The sequence below is a fragment of the Carassius auratus genome, chromosome 15, assembly GCF_003368295.1.
Source record: "Carassius auratus strain Wakin chromosome 15, ASM336829v1, whole genome shotgun sequence".
NCBI lineage: Eukaryota > Metazoa > Chordata > Actinopteri > Cypriniformes > Cyprinidae > Carassius > Carassius auratus.
The window spans coordinates 4,232,799-4,252,763 of record NC_039257.1 but is presented as its reverse complement, the minus strand read 5'-3'; the positions used below and the strand labels follow the sequence as shown (position 1 = coordinate 4,252,763).

Genomic DNA, 19,965 nt, shown 5'->3' with positions numbered 1-19,965 from the left:
ATATTTTTTCAAAAGTAACTCAGCCCTTGACATTAAAATACACATAGAATTTTCATAAAAAAAAAAATCTGATTCTTTAATGAGGAAGTTTTGGGGGATTTTATGGTTGGTTGTCTATATTCCCCATTCGAACATTTACACAAAAAACGGCCTTTACTCAACTTAACTGTACAAATAAACAATTTTAATATGGTACTTTCTGGAATTCGAACAGTGACATTGACAAGAAGGATTAGGTCTGAAACATGAACAAGCGCGGACGAGTTCTGGGCGTGAGCTACAGGTAACAGAGAGAGAGAGAGAGAGAGCAGATGATTGCAACATTCTTCCGCAGAACGGCTTTGCTGTAACAGCAGTCCGTGTGACAGACTTAACATGGAGCACGTTTTTCTCGTCTGGAGTATGTAGCCAGAGTAGATTAAGATATTGCCAGATAGCAGTTTCTTTTGGGGGGACGTCTGGATACCTCACAAACGAGTAAGTAAATTATACTTATACTTAAATTATACTACTTATATGAATCAAAATACAAAGATACTACGGTTTTACCAAAAAGACCTTGGGCGATAAAGTTTTTTCCTCATGGAGTAGGTTATACTTTAGTACCTAAGTACCTGTCTGGAGTAAAAAGTAGGCTACAATATTATTACCATTAGAGAACTTTGGTAAAAAAAAAAACCATGGTACTGAGAGAAGTTATTTAACCTTTTAAAAGTTCCTCACATCACAGATGTTGTGGAGAATTTAACCTAACTATATATATATAATGATTATATCTGAGTCAGAGGTCATGTAAACTTGAGAACCTATATTTTCTGTCATGGTTTTGTTAGTTATGTTCTCACTAATGGTTATTACCTAGTCCTGGAGTTTCTTGGTTAACTTCCCTACACTTATTCTTCGCTTTTCAGCTGAATGACAGCATATGTTAACATTTATATGTTAACAGTTTTCATATGGTTTCGTTTTCTGGCTTTTTTTTTTAAAGGGATGTTGCAACAGAATCTTTGCATATGATATCTATATCATGATACCACCGCCGCCACCACCACCCCCACCACCACCTAATGCCCCACCTCCCCCTCCCCCTCCACCCCCTGCCCTCTTCTCTGGTGGAGGCCCGTTTACCAGAGGCCCAATGCGGGCCTCTAGAATGCGTAATTTCAATTGGGACGCCATACCTAAGGACACTGTGCTTGGCAAACACAACATATGGACAGCTGAGAAGAGCAGTGAGTTTGAGTTGGACACCAAACGTATGGAGGAGTTATTCAGCCGCAATGATCAGAAACAGGTCCAGGCCACAAACCGCCGCAGTGTACGCCAGTCCCCGAGCAATGCCTCAGGACCCGAAATGGTGAGTTCAGGTAGAATGTGCCAGAAAAGTTTTTCTGTACCTGCAGGCTTACAGTAAGTGGGAGTTTCCAGACTAATTTCATTAGAGAGATTTGCATATGCTTACATCAAGCTTGTCACCAGGGTAGGGTCAGTGACTGCCCCAGACAAACTCTAATGGAGATGACTTTTGGTTAGTTGTAACCTCACTTAATTAGTTTGTTTTAGGCTTTATAACTGTCACTGTAGTAAAGATTACAGAGCTGAAGTTGATTCAAGCTTCATATCTTTTCATGCTGCATGCAGAAAGTGTCATAATTGCTAGTTTTGCATAAACCGTTTCTTTATGGTCATTTATCTTTCACATACCGTACTGCAGATTATTACTAAAGCTACTTCTAAATGATCTAACCCTTTAGTTTTGTGTGTGTGCATGTGTGCAAACCAGTGGATTTAGCTTGATTCGGTGGTTAAATTATCTTTTTGACTTGAATAAAATCTATAAAAAATTTTTTTTACCTAAAATAATATATATATATATATATATATATATATATATAAATTATAATAAAATTGCATGTTATCACTTCTTATAGTGTAAAGTATGGATGCTTTTTTAAGTTTAATATATTGCATAATCATTTTAGCAAAAGGTGGCTAGGTTATGACATTTTGTCAGAGAACATCTATTTATAAACTGGCTTTACTTCTGCTAAAGTCGCATGATACAGAACTAATTGGTAACTATTGCTAAAATCAGGTAGATAAAGAAAATGAGAAGTTTACTAAAAGGAAATTTAAATAACAGTGATTTGAAATTAGGACTGCCGTGCTTTCCAGAAAAATCCCATGTGATTTTTTTTTCAGCATGTTTGGAAAGATTTGACATATTTTAGTGTCGTAATCATGATTAGTCATGCTTTGTCCCACAGCCAGAAAAAACATCCTAGTTACTTGATTTGATGTAACTTTCTCTTACAAATAATGCTTATAGTCATTCAAAAAACAATGATGTGGCATTTATAGATGCCACTCGACTGTGTTTGTCCTTTGATCTGAGCTCTCTTTAAAGGTGGAGTGATTTCTTCTTTTTCTGTAAGTGTTTACATAAGGTGGACTCCACTGATGTTGAATAGCTTTCATTTTAAAAACACTGTCATGTAGAACATCTAATTTTACAACCCTTGAATCACATCATCACAACGTTGCGGTGATTATTCTTAATGCAAAAAATTAATAGGCAGGGTTGTTGGTTTTCATTAATCATCATTAGTTCATAAATGATGACAAACTTTAGGGTGACGCAAATACTTGGTACAATCTGTTTACATTTATGTTAATGATGTAATATACATAAGAAAATGATTGGTCTGATAGAATACAGTATAATAGCTTTTTTTCTTTTGCCAGGTGACCATCCTCAACTCCAAGAAGAACATGAACATTGGTATCTTCCTCAAACAGTTCAAAAGGTGAGTGCATCACGAAGGTGTTTTAAGAAAAGCTCTCCATTTCATCAGCAGATCCTAGGGTGGAAACGAGCAGTAGTCATACTTTAGGTTGCTCACATGTCTCTGCAAGCCAAATGAATTTTTTTTCTGAAAACATCAGGCAGTCCATATCTTTTCTACACGAGTACAAGCATGAAGATAAGATGGGGGTTTTGCATTATTCACATCATCAGCGGTTCCCTTAATCATACAGTATTTCTCTGCAGATATTGATTAGTTGATTGTGACAGTTTAACTTTAATGAATACATCAGCTTTTAGTGCTAGAGCTTGTGATACCAGTTTGGTGTGCTTGTGTGTATCTCTAAAAAAGCAAGATTGGGCTTGTCTAGTCCCGGTATTTTTTTATGGTTGGCCAGGAAACTGAGATTAAGTGTAAGCAGCAGTCAGAACATGGTGAAATATGAATCACAGAGTGGAAGTCCATGTGTCGGCCACTTCCTTTATACTGTTTTTACGGACGGGACACTTGTTTTGGAGAACAATGCTGAATTTAGAATTGAGTTTTACGATGTTTATTAGTCTATTCAAAGATGAAGTGTGTCTGTTCCACTAGCGGTGAAAGTATTGATTGATTTCATACAAGTTTCACAGACCTTCTCAACAGCTGCCGTTGGATGGACAAACAGGTAGTTCCGCCCCTAAACCCACGCCATTGGTTGAGTCACTGTTGCTGTGTTGGCCGCTCAAACAACATGTATTTACAGTACTACAAATATTTTAGTTGTCACTCCACATTAAACTGGGATAGGAGAGAGCATTTTAAGATAGAAAAATGAAACAATTAAATAAAATCATTTTTGTATATGTTGCATATAAATTGTAATTTTTTTTTTTGCAGAAAAACATTTTATTGACAATGATATATATATTTGTATTTTACAACAGAATAATAATGTTTTATGCGGCTTCTTCATTTGAATTGCAAGCCTAATAAAAATCACATATTTATTTCATTTTATTTTATTTTTGCATAATGCATCTGCCTTAAGGTTCATAAGGAAGACTGGGGTTTTATATAGTGATAATATGAGAGATCCAGTTCCATTCAATCTCTGAAAAAAGTGATATTTTGTAACTCCTTAAATACCGGTAGTCTTTAGTGGTCCTGATCTGTCATTCTACCACATCTTTCTCCACAGGTCAGTGAGTGGAATGATTGATGACATTATCAACGGCAGAGGAGAAAGATTTGGTGCTGGGAAACTGAAAGAGATGTGTAAACTGCTGCCAGAGGATGGAGAGGTGGGTGTAATATATATGGTTCAGTCTTTAGTTTCACTTGTTGAGCAATTCCAAGGCTTTGGTAGTGTGCCAATGGCATTTGAATATACGTTTGTGTACTTGCAGCAATTTCATTTGAATTGTGAACTGAACTTTCATTTGATTTGAACTGAAAGCGTACTGCAAAGCATTGCATTTGCTTCATTTCATAGGTGCGTCAGCTTCGTGATTTTAAAGGAGACTGTTCAACTCTCTCTGAGGCAGATCGGTTCATGGTACAACTTGTCAAAGTTCCTTGGTGGGTGTATACTGCCACAGAAAGACAAATATACACTTACACAACTGTACACAGAGCGCTTTCAATACTAAGCTATTTGCACAGTACAGCTCATGTTTTATCTCCATCGCCAGGTATTGATTATCAATCAAAGACAGTGGATTTGTAGGTCACTGCAAATTACTCTGAATGGGAGTGAACTTTAGATATACCATCATAATTATAAAAAATTCTTTATTTGTTCTTCCTCTAGCTATGAGGAACGGTTGATCAGTTTAGTACTCAAAGAGGAATTCCCCCATTTTATGGATGAAGTGAATCACTCTATTGCAGTCATGACCTCTGCTGGACAAGGTAAGATTGACATACAATTGAAACTCTGCTATTTCCTATCAACATGCCCTCTTACCTATTTTGAAATTGCTAATAATCAGCCAATCACACGGCAGCAGCTCAATGGATTTAGGCATCTAGATGTGGTGAAGATGACTTGCTGTTGTTCAAACCGAGCATCAGATTGGGGAAGAAAGGGGATTTAAGTGACTTTAAATGTGGAATGGTTGTTGGTGCCAGACGGACTGGTCTGAGTATTTCAAATACTGCTAATCTAATGAGATTTTCATGCATGACCATCTTTAGGGTTTACAGAGTGAAGGAGCCATTTTGGGGATGGTAAAGTGTTTTGTCCACTGGGTGGTGCTGTGGCTAGGTTTAATTAGAGCACCTGAGCAACAAGTGGGTGCTGTTGGTAATTGGGAAGCACACGGTTTTTGACCGCACGACAGAGTAGCTTACAAAGTGGATTCTAATTTGTATGCGGTCCATAAGGTGTGGCTTTGTGTGTACACTGGAAGAAAGAGAGGCCACATGAAGTTTGAGATCATTTATAATGGAGCTCACAAATAAATTTGAAATTTTTATGCATCTATATCCGCCTGCATGGACTCTGCCTGTACGCATTCCAAACTTGCTTACTCCTATTATCAACTGCAAAGGCATTGGAAAGCCAGTACACAGAGAATGGTCCGAAAAAGAGAAACTATCAAAGTGAGCAGCAGTTGTGTGGACAAAAATGCCTTGTTGATGTCAGAGGTCAGAGGAGAATGGACAGACTGGTTAGAGATGATAGAAAGGCAACAGTTACTCAAATAACCACTCATTACAACCAAGGTATACAGAATACCATCTCTGAACGCACAACACATCGAACCCTGAAGCAGATGTGCTACAGCAGCAGAAGAACACACCGGGTGCCGCTCCTGTCAGCTAAGAACAGGAAATGAAGGCTCACCAAAATTGGACAATAGAAGATTGGAAAAACGTTGCTTGGTCTGATGAGTCTCAGTTTCTGCTGTGACATTCAGATAGTAGGGTCAGAAATTGAAGAACATGAAAGCATGGATCCATCCTGCCTTGTCTCAAGGGTCCAGGCTTCTGGTGGTGGTGTAATGGGGGATATTTTCTTGGCACACTTTGGGTCCCTTAGTACCAATTGAGCATCTTTTAAATGCCACAGCCTCCCTGAGTATTGTTGCTGTCCATGTCCATCCCTTTACGACTACAGTCTACCCATCTTCTGATGGCTACTTCCAGCACGATAATGCACCATGTCACAAAGCTCAAATCATCTCAGACAGGTTTCTTGAACATGACAATGAGTTCACTTTCCTCAAATGGCCTCCACAGTCACCAGATCTCAATCTAATAAACCACCTTTTATTGATATGGTGGAATGGGAGATTTGCATCATGGATGTACAGCCGACAAATCTGTAGGAACTGCATGATGCTATCATGTCAATATGGACCAAAATATCTGAATAATGTTCCAACACCTTGTTGAATCTGTGCCACAAAGAATTAAGGCAGTTCTGAAGGCAAAAGGGTGTACCTAATAAAGTGGCCAGCAAGGTGTACGTAATAAAAAGTTAAAGTACTGCATATTTTGACATTTTACTAAAAATATATTTGATTATAATTTAAATCACCTTTAAAAAAACATCCTATTTATTTACTTCCTATTTATGCAATTTGCTAGCAGCTAGACCATGACTAAGTTTGATTCCCAGGAAACATAAAAAAGTAAAAAAAAAAAAACATGATAATCCTGTAGTATTTTGTTTATTACTAATTGTTATTTATTTTATTTCACCTAACCCATGCATGAAACTTCTTCCAGAGCTGCTGGAATGTGCCGATCTACATTCAGTCATCCGTCTGGTCTTGAAGACAGGGAACTACATGAACTCTGTGAGTACAATCATGCCACTGTATCTAGTGACGCTTGTTAACAATGATTGAAGTTGGTCAATCTCAAAACAGCATAAGGCACTGCACATGTAAGTGTGTTTCCATTGTCATGAGATGCTTTCCTCACATCCACCAGGGAGGGTACGCTGGCAGCGCGGTGGGATTCCGGATACCGTCGCTTCTCAAGCTAGCAGATACCAAAGCCAACAAGCCTGGAATGAACCTTATGCACTATGTAGCCATGGTAGCTATGATGATTGATATTATACTGTGATGCCAGAGCCACAAGAAACACGGCTTTATTTCCATTTGAATTATTTTCTCATTTGTCTGTTACCACAGCAAGCCCAGAAGATTGATGCATCGCTGCTGAAGTTCCCAGAAAAACTACAACACATTGGAGATGCAGCAAGGTACAGTAGGCCACACATTGCTTTTTGAAAAATAATTATTTTATTTTATGCTATAAATGTAATTATAACTGAATATAAAAACACACACATTACAAAAATCTGTTGTATTTTGAAGAGCTTTTATTATTACATTTTTAGTTTTTAATTAAATGTTAGTCATTTTGTTGTTCTTTTGTTATTTTCATTAGTTTTTTTGTTATATTTAAAAAAAAAAAAAATTTTAGCTTTAAAGTAAAATGTTAATTATATATCAGTTTTAGTTGTAGTAATTATAGCACTTGTACTTTCATTTACCTTTAATTTCACAATCTTTCATTTACCTGCCAAAGAAACATTTCTGATTATAAGTTTAAGTTTTTCATCACTGAAGATCTTAATCTTACTTTAGCAAAAGTCTTTCAACTGATCTTTTAAGCTCAATTTATTGTGCTCAATACTAAATTGCACTTAAAATGCAGAAAAGAGTTTAAAATGTTTCTTTGTCTTCTGCAATATAGGATCCATAAGCAGGAAATCGAGACTGATTTCCAAAAGGAAGTGAATAGAGTCCAAGTGGCAATGCAAAATAGTAGTAAACAGCCAGATCTGGAAGAACAGATGAGGGATTTTCTGCAGGTGAGGCGTTTTGTCTCAAGGCCTTTTTAGTTTATCTCTGAATATGAGCATGCAAGTTTTTTGTCCCTATGGTAAAACACTATTGTGTCTATTGACAAATGTTATTGTTAAATAAAATTTCGACTATCTTTTATTTGTTCTTTTTTTTTTTTTAGAATGCAGACACCAGGTTAAAGGAGACCGAGGCGGCCTTCAAAAACCTTTCTGCCGTGAGTGATTCGGTAGCGGAGTATTTCTGTGAGGATCCAGCTCAGTTCAAACTAGAGGAGTGTTGCTCCATTTTCTACTCTTTCTGTGAGAAGTTCAAACGAGCGGTTCAGGTGATTGCACCATCTAAAGATGCATTCTCGGTACTCTAAGCAAACATTTTACATGTAAAATGTTTGTATACCTAATGGATTTAATAATATGTGAGAACTGATGTACTGAAATATTTTTTTTTCTTGGTGCACAAAAAGTGTTCTCGTAAGCTTGAAGCACTGATGTCACATGGGCTATTTTAACAATGTTCTTACTTCCTTTCTTTCATTTGTGTTCTGAAAATGAATAAACATGAGGGTGAGTAATTAATAAAAATGAATGACCTTATGGCCGTGTCATTTCTCTTATCAATATAGGAGAATCTTGAACGAGAAACGGTGGAGGTGAAGCGCAGACAGCGAGAGCGTACTCAGATCGCAGCCAAGCGACGTTCTACCGCCACCTGCTCCTCACGAGACAAAGACATTGAAGGAGTTGCTCTGGAGTCCATCCTACAGAGGTACAATAGTCGTCAGTCCCGCCGTAGAGCCGGGAACAGTTCCCCCTCACGGGGCGATCTTACTGAGACCACCACGCCGGAGAAACGCCCCGCTGACAACAGAGAGGTCAAGAGAGACAGCTGGGTCAAAAGTGCCATGCAATCCACTTTGATCATGGAGAGCGTTGATAAAGATGAGACGCCCAAGCACCCAGAGATTACAGTCTCAAGCCCTGTGCAGAAAAGTGAAGATTCCTCAATTAGTCAACATGTGTCTGTATTCACGGTGCAGGAGGAGGAAGATGTGCAGACAGAGATAGAGGTGCAAAATATGAGAGAGGTGTCACGGAAAGTTTTGCAATACCAGTCCAGTCGAAGTAGCATTTCGTCCGGTGAGGCCCTGTCACCGATCCTTTCTCCCAGGCAGACGTTCTTCCAAGAAGACAGAAGACTGCTGATCATGACCATAGAAGAAAACACCTCTAAATCCAGCTCTCTGCTGCAGAACGGCCAGATCATCAATCGCCGGCACACAATCGCACTTCCCGAGGCCAGTAGTGGAAATACCAGCCAAGAGGATCTGTTTGTGCCTAGTAATCTAAACGCATCTCCGGCTCCCTCTATAGGTGTTATTGGAAAAGGGAAATCTGTGGATTGTGATATGATTGCTACATTGCAAAACTCTACAGAGATGGTTAAAGATTCAGACACCGCGCCACTTAACTCCCAAGAGGAATCCCATTCTGTTGACTCAACACAGTCACAATCAGTCGAGCCGGAGACGAAGACTGAAGAGACAGTGCCTAGCTTGCAGTTTAGTACTGGGAAGAGAAATAGCCAAACAATATCATTTAAAAGCACTAAAGAGGGCTTCAGCCTAATGTCTTTATTTAAGCGTTGGCGTGAAAAAGATACAAAATCAAAAGAGCTTGATTCTGACAGCGTAGACCCATGATCTTAACATTTCTATTTATTCAGACATTCATGCTTGGTGTCTTGCTGCGTTTATGAAAAACGAAGCTGGCGCTCTTTCACTGTTGCTTGCTGAAACAGTGAATAGGAATTTGTTTCAATGTCTACTATAAAAGGACACAGCATCTAAAAACAGTATACTGTTGAGATCAGTAGAAAATTAGACATTTTACCTGCAGTGTGCTTTCTTAAACACAAGGGGGCAGTACACGACATGATTTTCCATGATGATACTGCATCTCTATCTGCAAAAATGAACCATTCACAATGCCAAGACTAAGAGAAAATATCCTTATTTTATATTCTATACTAAGCAATCAAAATAGCTGGTAAACCTGATGGCTATTCGCCACATAGAAACAACAAAATTGTAACAATTTTTTTTTAATTGAAAATATGTACACTGTATTGTCTGATGAAGAATTTAATGTTTTATTTTTATCCATTGTTATTATTATTCATTTTCTATTGACCTGATCTGGCTCGTACCATATCATGTTTCTGAAAATTGCCTCTGACTGGTCACTGTAGGTCTGAAATGATGACGGATCAAAACACTCGCCTGCACGATGAACTTGGGAATACAGAGTTTCATGTAATCTGTGGTTTTCAGTGCTCTAGAAATGAAAGAAGGCCTTTTATTTGAGTCAGTACTGGTAAGACCTCTGCATTTGATTTTCAATACAAGATTTCAAGAACATTTAGAAGACCATGTTCCAGTTAGGAGTCAATCGTACATTAAGATGTTTACGTGCATTTTTACATGGTGTTATTTTTCCTGTTTTAGGCCAGCTATATTTGTGTGTGTGTTTGTGTGTGCGTGTGTGCGTGTGCGTTATGTAGATGTGACCTATAACAAGATATCCTGTGCTACTTGATGGTTGTAAATGTTTTAGCCTGCTGAGCTTCTGACTAATGAAAAGCTAAAGGGGGCTTATCCTCAAAAAAGACATTGGGGCTTAGTTAGGGAGAATAGATAATGTCGTAGGGTCCCCACAGGTCCGCATTAGGTGGTCTAAGTGCCTTCTAGACAGCCTGAGAACCTGTGGGGGTGGAGTTTTGGGGGAAGGGGTGTTTGGCTGATTGTGTGAATCATCATCAGTTTCAAAGAACTGAGATTAAAGGCTCAAGCACTAATTGAATGTCACAACATGCTCTGGTCATAGGACAGCGGACAGTGAAAATGGCTCTGTGTGATATGTATGATTTCATGCTGTTACAGTACATGCAAATGCTGGATGATGTTTATTTCAGATGCTTGAATTGTTTAGAGATGTGTTTAATTTCTTTACATATATATGAATAAAACATTTGTAAATTGATTAACAGAATTGTTGGAATGATTCTTACAAATGATTAAATTATTATTATATAAAACACAAACACATTTTGATTTACCAGTATTTAAAAGTATAATATAAAATACAAATATGTTCAAGATGAAATAATTTAATTTGTTAAATTATATTTTATAAAACAAAATTATCATTTCCATTATATAATATATTAGTTGCAAGTAGAATGGAAAATGTCATAAGACAATTTTAACCAATATTTTGTATCTATTGATTTGAAGTGTGATATAAAATGTAAATGAATAAATTAGTTAATGAAAAATAACATCAGCTGACTTTTTTGGGTGTGGTTGGGGGGCAGAGGACACTATGACACACATGTCGGATAGATGTGTAATAATGTTAAGTCTATGTCTTAATGTCTGCTGACGTGGCTCGGGAGACAGTCTGCCTCTGCCATCTGGCTGCCTTATTAGGCTGGATGCAGTCTCCATAGCAACGACCACCTTCATAACGAAAGCAGACTTCAGTCATACCTCCCCCACCCAACTGTAAACAAAGCCCAGCCCTATGCAGTCTCATAACCCCACCCATACAGCCATTCACTCATATAATCTATGGTCATAAGTTGACTTTTGTTTCTTTCTTTTTGGCAGAATAGTGTTTAAGAAAAAAAAGGGACAAAAAAAAGGACCAGATGTTTTCCTATCTCAAGACGTCTTTCCAAGGTCCTACGATGTCTCCTAAACTGTGAAATTAATTAAGTGTGTAATATGATTGCAGTTCTCTTGGATTTTTTTTTTACGAACTGGTTGGGTGATTGGTGACTTATTAACACAGAAAACACTTGTTTACACGTTGAGGCATTTACCGTTGCATCCTTCAGAATGTATCGTGAACAAATCACTTAACGAATCTTTCTTTTGGATTCAAAAGATTCAACTCACTGGAATCAATCACAAGCCCAGCGAATCACTCCTTTTCATTTTAAATAATTACATATTCCAAAATACGAGCTCTCATTGGCTACCGTAGCTCCTCCTATACCGCTGCTGACCAATGAACGAACATCATTTTTATTCGCACACGCCCACAGTCTCAGCTCACCGTCCCCTCCTTACCGACTCTCCCATTCGGAGAAAAGGACTGCAGTTTTTCATGAAAAAGCAAAATAAACCGTAAAACCCGGATTGTTTATCAGATATTGACGATGAAAAACGCTTCATCTCGTTATTCATGATGACTCTGCTCTAAACCCGGCCCAAATTTCACGTGAGTGCACTAGTTTTGTCATTGCGGTGAATACGCTGATACATATGTTGAATAATTCATTGACATTTGTACAGGAGACAGGCATCTCTATGGTTTTACGGCTGAAATCAGCCTCTGTTCTTTCTAAACGTTCCTCGCGGTTTTTACAGTTTCAGTGTCCACCATCTCCGAGGATGTGAGGAAGTCTTAAAATATCAGCAGGATGTAGATTCATTCCCCTGTATGTCATGAGGCTGTGCTTTAGGTCATCGAGTTTGACACGGTATATGTGACTGTCTTCATGTTTCTTTGTTTCACTGTGAATGCAGAATGAATGTCATGCCATCACATAATATTTGCACTTTTTTTTATAGCTGTTAGTATACGCTTACACTGTAATAGGGTGACCACCTGTCCCGCATTTTGCGGGACAGTCCCGAAATTTGAAGCTTTGTCCCGCGTCCCGCAAGTCATAAGCAGTGTCCCGCATTTTAATTTCGTCTTCGTCATTTTATTTAATCGTCCTTTAAATTACATTTCTACAATAAAAAAAATGTTAATAAGAAAACACGTACTGAACATGGGCAGCGCAGCCGTTATTATTGGTTCTAGCGGCTAGCCAGAGCAGGAAAACACCGAGAAAAAAAAAACCACACAGACACAAAAAAAAAAAAAAAAACACTCCTGGTGAAAGTGAACTACAGCTACACCTGCCAGGAGTTCTAATGACACATAATGAATGAGAAGGCCCTACTCTAAGCTGCCAGATCAGACAAAAAAATATAAATTCAAGATGCACTGAATCCGGTAAGAACGCATTTAATCTTTCTAGTCTTTCCTAATGGAATTTATATGCTTATTTGGAAATGTGCTTTGTAGCGATTGGATTATTATTTTCACTTAATTATTTGGATTGAATACACACGTTCTGTTAACGTGCTGTTAACGTGCTATTTATGTTGATATTTATTTTACTGATATTACTATTAAATATTATTAGTGACGTTCACAGCGCCGGTCAGCACCGTCATTAACATTTTTATAAACCCTTTTAGCAATTTAAAACATGTTAACATCACTGCAAAAAGATATCTAATAAAAAAAATCAATATTTATTCACCTAGTATAATAATAGTAATTTCTCTGCCTCGTGTCCCGCATTGTCCCGCAAAATCAGGTCTGCTGACCTGCAACAGAGCAATAGCCAGGTGGTCACCCTACACTGTAACCACTCCTGTATAGACTTCTTTTGTCTCCTGAAGTACATATTTTGTAAAGTTCATGCAATGTCTACTGATAAATGATCTGAATTAGGTGCATTATATGACTTTTAAAATGCATACTTTAAAATATCACTGCATGTCTTTAGTAAATATTATAAACATATAAACATTTAGTAAATATTATAAACAATTATAAATTATACAATTATATATATATAATGGCTTTTACAGTTTTTTTTTTTCAGGCAGTTTCCTCCATCATGCACCATTGCTCATGCATGACATGAATTTCACTAGAAAATTGGGAAAAATTTAGGCCCGGTGTTCCATGCATCATGTTCCATGTTATTTAACTATTCTTGCGGTTTGTCGAAGTGAGTAAAACCCATGTCAAATATTTCATTTGGTGTAAAAGCAGCGCAAGACTAATTGGGATTGTTTTAAAAATGACAGGTGCATTGGTGACAAAGGCAGTATAATTATGCTGAACAGGTTTCCATGTTGTGTTGATACAGTACATGTAGCGATTAAATATATAATGTTGATTTGTAGTCCAGATACTGAAAGACTGCCAACACGATCATTAGACAAGTGGCATTGGATGGATTTGCCACAGAAATGATACAATAAGTCCATTCAGTTACCAAGGAGATACTAGTTTTTAGATAACATGAAGAGCATAATAACATAATGCTCTTCATAAAATAATAACATAAACCCATTTCCATTAAGCTTATACCGTATCCTCTTTTATACAAGAAACATCTATGTAAAGTGGGAATCTTCAATCTGCTAAAATAAAGTAGAAACAGTAGTCTTGAGAAAGTTTCACCAGCCCCATCTGCTCAATATTGCAGCTGTTACCCGCTTTGGCACAGTGAATGCTCAGCTGTTCCTTATACTTTGTCTTCATCTGTTTGAGAAAAAGGATGAAAGAGTAGTCTTTATGTCAGCAGTTCCACATTTTTTCCCTATCTACAGATTGTGCATTATCTAACTGCATTATCAGTGACATGTAGAAATGTTTTGCTTTAGCTCTGAGTAGGATGTAAATGCATATCCAGTGGCCTTTTGTTGTTTGCTTACTAAATGCTTCTGAATTCTGAGCCTAGCAGGTTGGATAGTGAGATGCTACACTCACTGTAAGATTTGTGATGAAGATAACGTGCTATTGGTGTTGAACGTGATGATTGGAACAAAATGAAATCATTTGATTGCTTGTTGTTGAAGGTGCATTTTATCCAACAAGAAGAATAGCTGTGGAGAAGTCAATATTCTGCTTGTCGTGTCATGGTTAGTGTCTGTACCGGGACTGGTGAAGGTTCACGCTGGACAGATGCTGACAGGTTGATGTCAAGCAAAGCAGACAGACAGCAGCACGTATCAGGTGAATCGATGTGCGGGAATCACGTCTTTGTGTGAGTGACAGTTTACTCTGCAGTCCTGCCATCGAGTTGACAGGGGGCTGGGTGGCGCCCGGTGGTCTGGAATATTTTGACCTTGCAGAAATGTGTATTTCTGTGTGTGTGTGTGTGTGTGTGTGTGTGTGTGTGCAGAATTTAACTTGATACACACAAATGCACTCATGCATCACAGTGAATCCAATCACGCTGACTATAGATTTGTCTAGGTAGTGTGTGATAGATTTTTTTGAATGTGTTGGATCTATCTCCTTCTTAAGAGAGAGAGAGAGAGAGAGAGAGAGAGAACTCTATTAACCTGTGCACTCAAAGTAATGAGACATTAAAATAAGTTTTTTTTGGAGTCATTATAAAGTATTGGAGTTATTATAAAGTAGTTATCAGATTGACTGGTATTGTTTTTACAACTGAATGATTTTTTTTATTAGTTTAATTTCTGTTTTTGACAGCATATGAAATGAATAATCAGTGGACTGCAAACATAAAAACCAACCACACACAATAGAACATGCAATATATTATAATATGTAAAATATAAATAAAAGCATGCATTTTATGTTTATGCTCATTTAATTTGAAATTTAAATGGTTGCAAATTTAAACTACTGTTAAGCTTAAGGTTGCTAGTCTCTCTTTGCATAAATGTAAATATACCTAATTTATGCATATATGCATAATTTTACCAACAAAGACTGTTGTTGTCTTTTTAAAAGAAGAAATTACAGAAATAACCAATTCCTATTTGAAAAGTGTAAATATCAAGAAAAATAAAACAGTTACAGTTGGCATATGTAATAAATTATAAATTATTATAAATGCCCAATTTAGTTAAAAAGTGTAAATAGTAATTCATTACAATTATATCATATTTAATGCATCATGCAATATCCTATTAAATGTAATAAGTAAATAAACAAATAAATAAATTTACACCATTCGAAATGGGTTTTCAGACCATTGTTTTACTAGTTTATTTTTATGAATTATATAAAAATAATTATATTTATAAATAAATTCATATTTAAATAAAACAATCAAACAAACATGACGTTTTCCTCAATCTGCTTTCATGCCCAGATCGGTTTTGTTATGCTACTGTAGGTTAGTGCAGATGTCCAGATGAGCACACCACACTGCTGGTGGACAGTAACACAAGTTTAGATATTGTGTGACTAATGTCTGCTTCGGAAAATGTGTCATACGTAATTTGTACTACAGCAAATTTCCCTGCATCTTATATCATTTCCCACAAGACAAATGGCTTCATTTTTATCCTTCTGCTTGTTACAGTGTACTAATGAGTCAATATGTTGTTGAATAATCGTTGGGTAAATGATATGGAGTAACTGAGTAACTGGCATTAATGGACAGATTCATCCATCTAGTTTTAAGGATGCAGGGAGCTGTGCGGAACAGCAGACAAGGCTTTCATTAGGCTGAACGGGAGCCAAGCATCTCTCAATGGACTTGACATCTGGGCCGGCGCAGCAGGACTTCATGCCTCATATCAGCACTGTTGGGTTATTCAGGATCAAATGTGATAAGAAATTCATGAATTGTCTCATTTGTGATGATATCCAGTCTTGGTTGGGTGTGGATTAAGATCAGGGTTGACGGATCACATCTTCTCTTGCAACAATGGCCGGTGACTGTTAGTTCATCTGATGGTACATAGATCCAAAAGAGTGACATCATTGTCTCAATAAGCCACTCTGCATTTATATGACTGTTTATTGTGACACTGATTGCATTAACATGCTCACTTCAAATAAATCTCTTGTTTTTGTGTCATCTACTTTCACACCAGTTTCCCTAGTAGTTTTTCTTGATAATGCGAAAAGTAAATGCTCTAATTTTCACTACTAGAAGAATATTTTTTATGCAAGGCATAATTCTTTAGTCATATTTACACTCTTTTCATAGAAAAAGTATCATTGTGAAGAATCAGAATCTTCACACATCCTTGACAGATCATAACATCATAGCGACTGTCTTTCAAGCTCCAAAAATTACAAAAAAAGACAATTTCAACTGAATCACTGAATCAGTGATTTAAACTTGAACTGGACTAGTCAGATTTGATGAACGAATCATTTATTTGAGTCACTTCTTTTCACTGAATTATTGATTCTGTTCACAAATTATACCGAATGATTCACTGATGAATCAGACTGGGTTGCGTTTCCCAAAAGAGTTGTAAGTTAAAGGAACACTCCACTCTTTTTGAAAATATGCTAATTTTCCAACTCCCCTAGAGTTAAACAGTTGAGTTTTACTGTTTTCAAATCCATTCAGCCGATCTCTGGGTCTGATGGTAGCACTTTTAACTTAGCTTAGCATAGATAATTGAATCTGATTAGACCGTTAGCATCTCACTCAATAATGACAGAATTTGACTCTTCTGTAGTGACATCATGTACTAAGATTGACGGAAAATGAAAAGTTGTGATTTTCTAGGCTGACATGGCTAGGAACTATACTCTCATACTAAAAATAGTCTGAAAATAGGTACTAATGTTACTGCGTAGTGCGTAATATCACTGCGCCTGCTGCACCCATGGCATGGCAGCAAAGTTCCTTGATTATTATGCCAGAATTAGAGTATAGTTTGCAACTTTTAATTTTCCGTTGGTCTTAGTACACGATGTAACTACAGAAGAGTCAAGTTTTAAATAGGAAAAATATAGAAACTCTTTGGTCAATATTGAATGAGATGCTAACGGTCTAATCAGATTCAATGATCTATGCTAAGCTTAGCTAAAAGTGCTACCGGCAGACCTGGAGATCGGCTGAATGGATTCGATTCGAGATGGAAAATGAGTCTAAAAAAAGTGGAGTGTTCATTTAAAGGCCCATTAACACTAAGAACGATAACTATAACTGTAAACTGTGTTAGTGTCCAGTCTACACCAGCAACAGTGTCTATTTGTTCGGACAATATCTGTCTGTTTATTCTAAATGCATGCTTGTCTGCCCTTTTAAATTATCGAGCTCATTATAGCAGGATTGATTCTGTTTGGGTGTCAATGTTTTTATTGTCGTCAGCTGGAAAAAAAACTGTTCTGAAAGTGATTCCAATGGTATTGTATCTCTCTGCCTTTATAATTATTTTTATATTTCTAAATGTTCTTTAATATTTGGAATAATTTTCAGAACTATATCTTTATCGCTTGTTATTGTCCTTGTTGTTATTGAACAGGCCTGAAATAGATGAACACTATTGATGCCAGTGTTTCCATCAATCTACTTAGGATTATGATTCTTTTGGGAAACACAGCCCTGGTCTGGTTCTTGAATTCAAATCACTGACTTAATGATCTTATTGATTTATAAATGGATCTTTCAGTCCAGTTCGTGAACTGGATAAACAAGAAGCAATATAATTTGTCTTCAGAAGATATCAAATGTAGCACATGAGTCATACATACCACTTTTATGCTGTTCTTTGTCCTTTTTGTATTTTGACAGATATGGTCGCCATGAACTGTTGTGGAAGAAAACTGTTTAAAGATTCTTTAATTATCCTCTATTTGTACTCTATACAGAAACTGAACTATCCCTTTAATAAGCAGTGGAATTATACACTCAAATGGTAAATACAGCACCTTGAACTTTGAACTTATAGGTTTATAGACAGAGCAATAACACTAAGATCATTACTCATAGTTCACAGTCCAACTGTGAAGCATATAGTGCAATACTACAAATCCTCAGTCAGTGCTGCGAGCCATCTTAAAAGCAGTCTGTCCTGTTTGTTCATCATTAATGGATAGACAGACCGGATGTGGATGCAGCATCAGGAAATAACTCTTTCATTCCAGCCTCTCCAGCCCACGTCTGCAGTTTAAACCTGACATATAAGGATAAAGAAGCACAGATGCATCTCTTCTGTTAGCGCTCTGTGACTCATGGCATCTCCCCAAACACAACACTGTAAATACCGCTTATGCAACTCTCTCAGCATGCAAGATCAGCCTAGTTATATGTCAGTGCAACTGCTTCCTTGTGGTCTGTAGATTTCAAAGATTCCTTAAAAGTCTGAGCATGCAGATATCTGTACTAAGACCTCACTTCTTGTGTCGAGAGGGTCTTTTGTAATTGTTTTCTTCAGGCCTGTGGTTAAACTGCTTATTGCTTGCTGCATGCAATATCCTGTAATTAGACCCAGGTAATAGAAAGAGTCGCATGCTGTCTTGCTGAGCTGTCTGGCTAATGTTGATTAATTGCAAGAAAGTGGAGTTTATGGAAATGATGCAGATTTGGGCTCTCTGCTCAGCTCTATTGTCCTAAACAGGCAGCTTATTATTTTTTTGTGAGCTGTAGGTGGCGGGGGGGCCGGCGGTCTCTGTCCCAGGCAGATTAGAACCAGACCAATTTTTTTTTTTTTTTTTTGGGGACGTAAGCCTCTGTTACAATCCGATTAAATGCCATCCCTGCCGAGAAAAGGTCGTAGAATGGGCTATTAAGAAAGAAATATGTTAAAGGCCCTTAAAACCTTGTGCATAATACAACCCAGAAGGCTTACTAGCTTGTTGAAATGCCGCATTATGTAACCTATATTTTTTTATATAGTATTGATAGTTTTTTTTTTTCATTTAGTTGGCTGTTTTTATCCGTTAGCAACATTCAGATCAGATGATGAATACTACAAAGTACAAAGTATAGCTATTGTTTAATATTTATGCTTCAACACAATGCATAAACGATATCTGTTCAGCAGGAAACCATAAATCAGCGCATGGTGAAGTCTGTACTGACTGCTGTAGAAAGTACTCTAGAGCAGTACTTGCAATACTGCAGTTTTTGCTAGAGGGTCCTCATTATTCTGAATCTGAAGCTATCTGGGACATCTAAAGACATACTTGTGAAGTTTGAGGTAGAGGCTCACTTGGTGGTATATACTGTGTGAACAGCACAGTTTTCAACAATGAGAAAAAATGTTTCTTGAATAGAAAATCAGCATTTTAGAATGATTTCTGAAGGATCACTGGAGTAATGGGCTGGCTGTCTGAACACAGAAAAATGACCTCATTTAATATCTTCACCAAGGGTAAACATTTTCCTCAAGACCAGATTTTGAGAGGGTGTGAATATAGTCGGGATGTGTTTTCAGAGGTGTCGTGTATCTGATCCAGACTGTTCATGACCGTTTTGGCTGCGGGGGGTCATTAAGCTCATTAACACAGTGTGAGAAAGATTGGGTGAGAGTATCACATAATATGGCTTATGGCCACAAGTTTATATTTCACACGCTAAGCAACATTAAAACAGAAACAGTTTCTTAATATTACATCATGTACTTTTAATATTGCATATTGCTTTGTGACAACTTACCCCATATTGTGGGACAACATGGCCTTTGAAAAACTAAGCTAAGATGTCCAAACTTTCATTTTAAGCTTGAGTCTGAATATGACATCTGAACAAAAACTCGAAAGAAA

General features: G+C 37.2%; 2 protein-coding genes across 2 annotated transcripts in view; both read left to right on the top strand.

Annotated features, from left to right (window-relative positions):
- Nucleotides 1-319: 319 nt before the first annotated feature.
- On the top strand, nucleotides 320-10,656 carry LOC113114794 (FH2 domain-containing protein 1). The gene is made up of 12 exons (XM_026281815.1): nucleotides 320-477; nucleotides 989-1,357; nucleotides 2,746-2,807; nucleotides 3,988-4,090; nucleotides 4,282-4,367; nucleotides 4,600-4,700; nucleotides 6,525-6,595; nucleotides 6,732-6,839; nucleotides 6,938-7,008; nucleotides 7,506-7,623; nucleotides 7,779-7,943; nucleotides 8,241-10,656. The coding sequence occupies exons 2-12, from the start codon at nucleotides 1,028-1,030 to the stop codon at nucleotides 9,315-9,317; spliced, it is 2,292 nt and encodes a 763-aa protein (XP_026137600.1). The 5' UTR covers nucleotides 320-477; nucleotides 989-1,027; the 3' UTR covers nucleotides 9,318-10,656.
- A 1,054-nt stretch (nucleotides 10,657-11,710) lies between these two features.
- LOC113114792 (tripartite motif-containing protein 3-like) overlaps nucleotides 11,711-19,965 on the top strand; it is a 23,364-nt gene continuing 15,109 nt past the window's right edge. The window contains exon 1 of the mRNA XM_026281812.1: nucleotides 11,711-11,901. The gene's annotated coding sequence lies outside the window, so the exon portion shown is untranslated. The remainder of the gene's footprint in view (nucleotides 11,902-19,965) is intronic.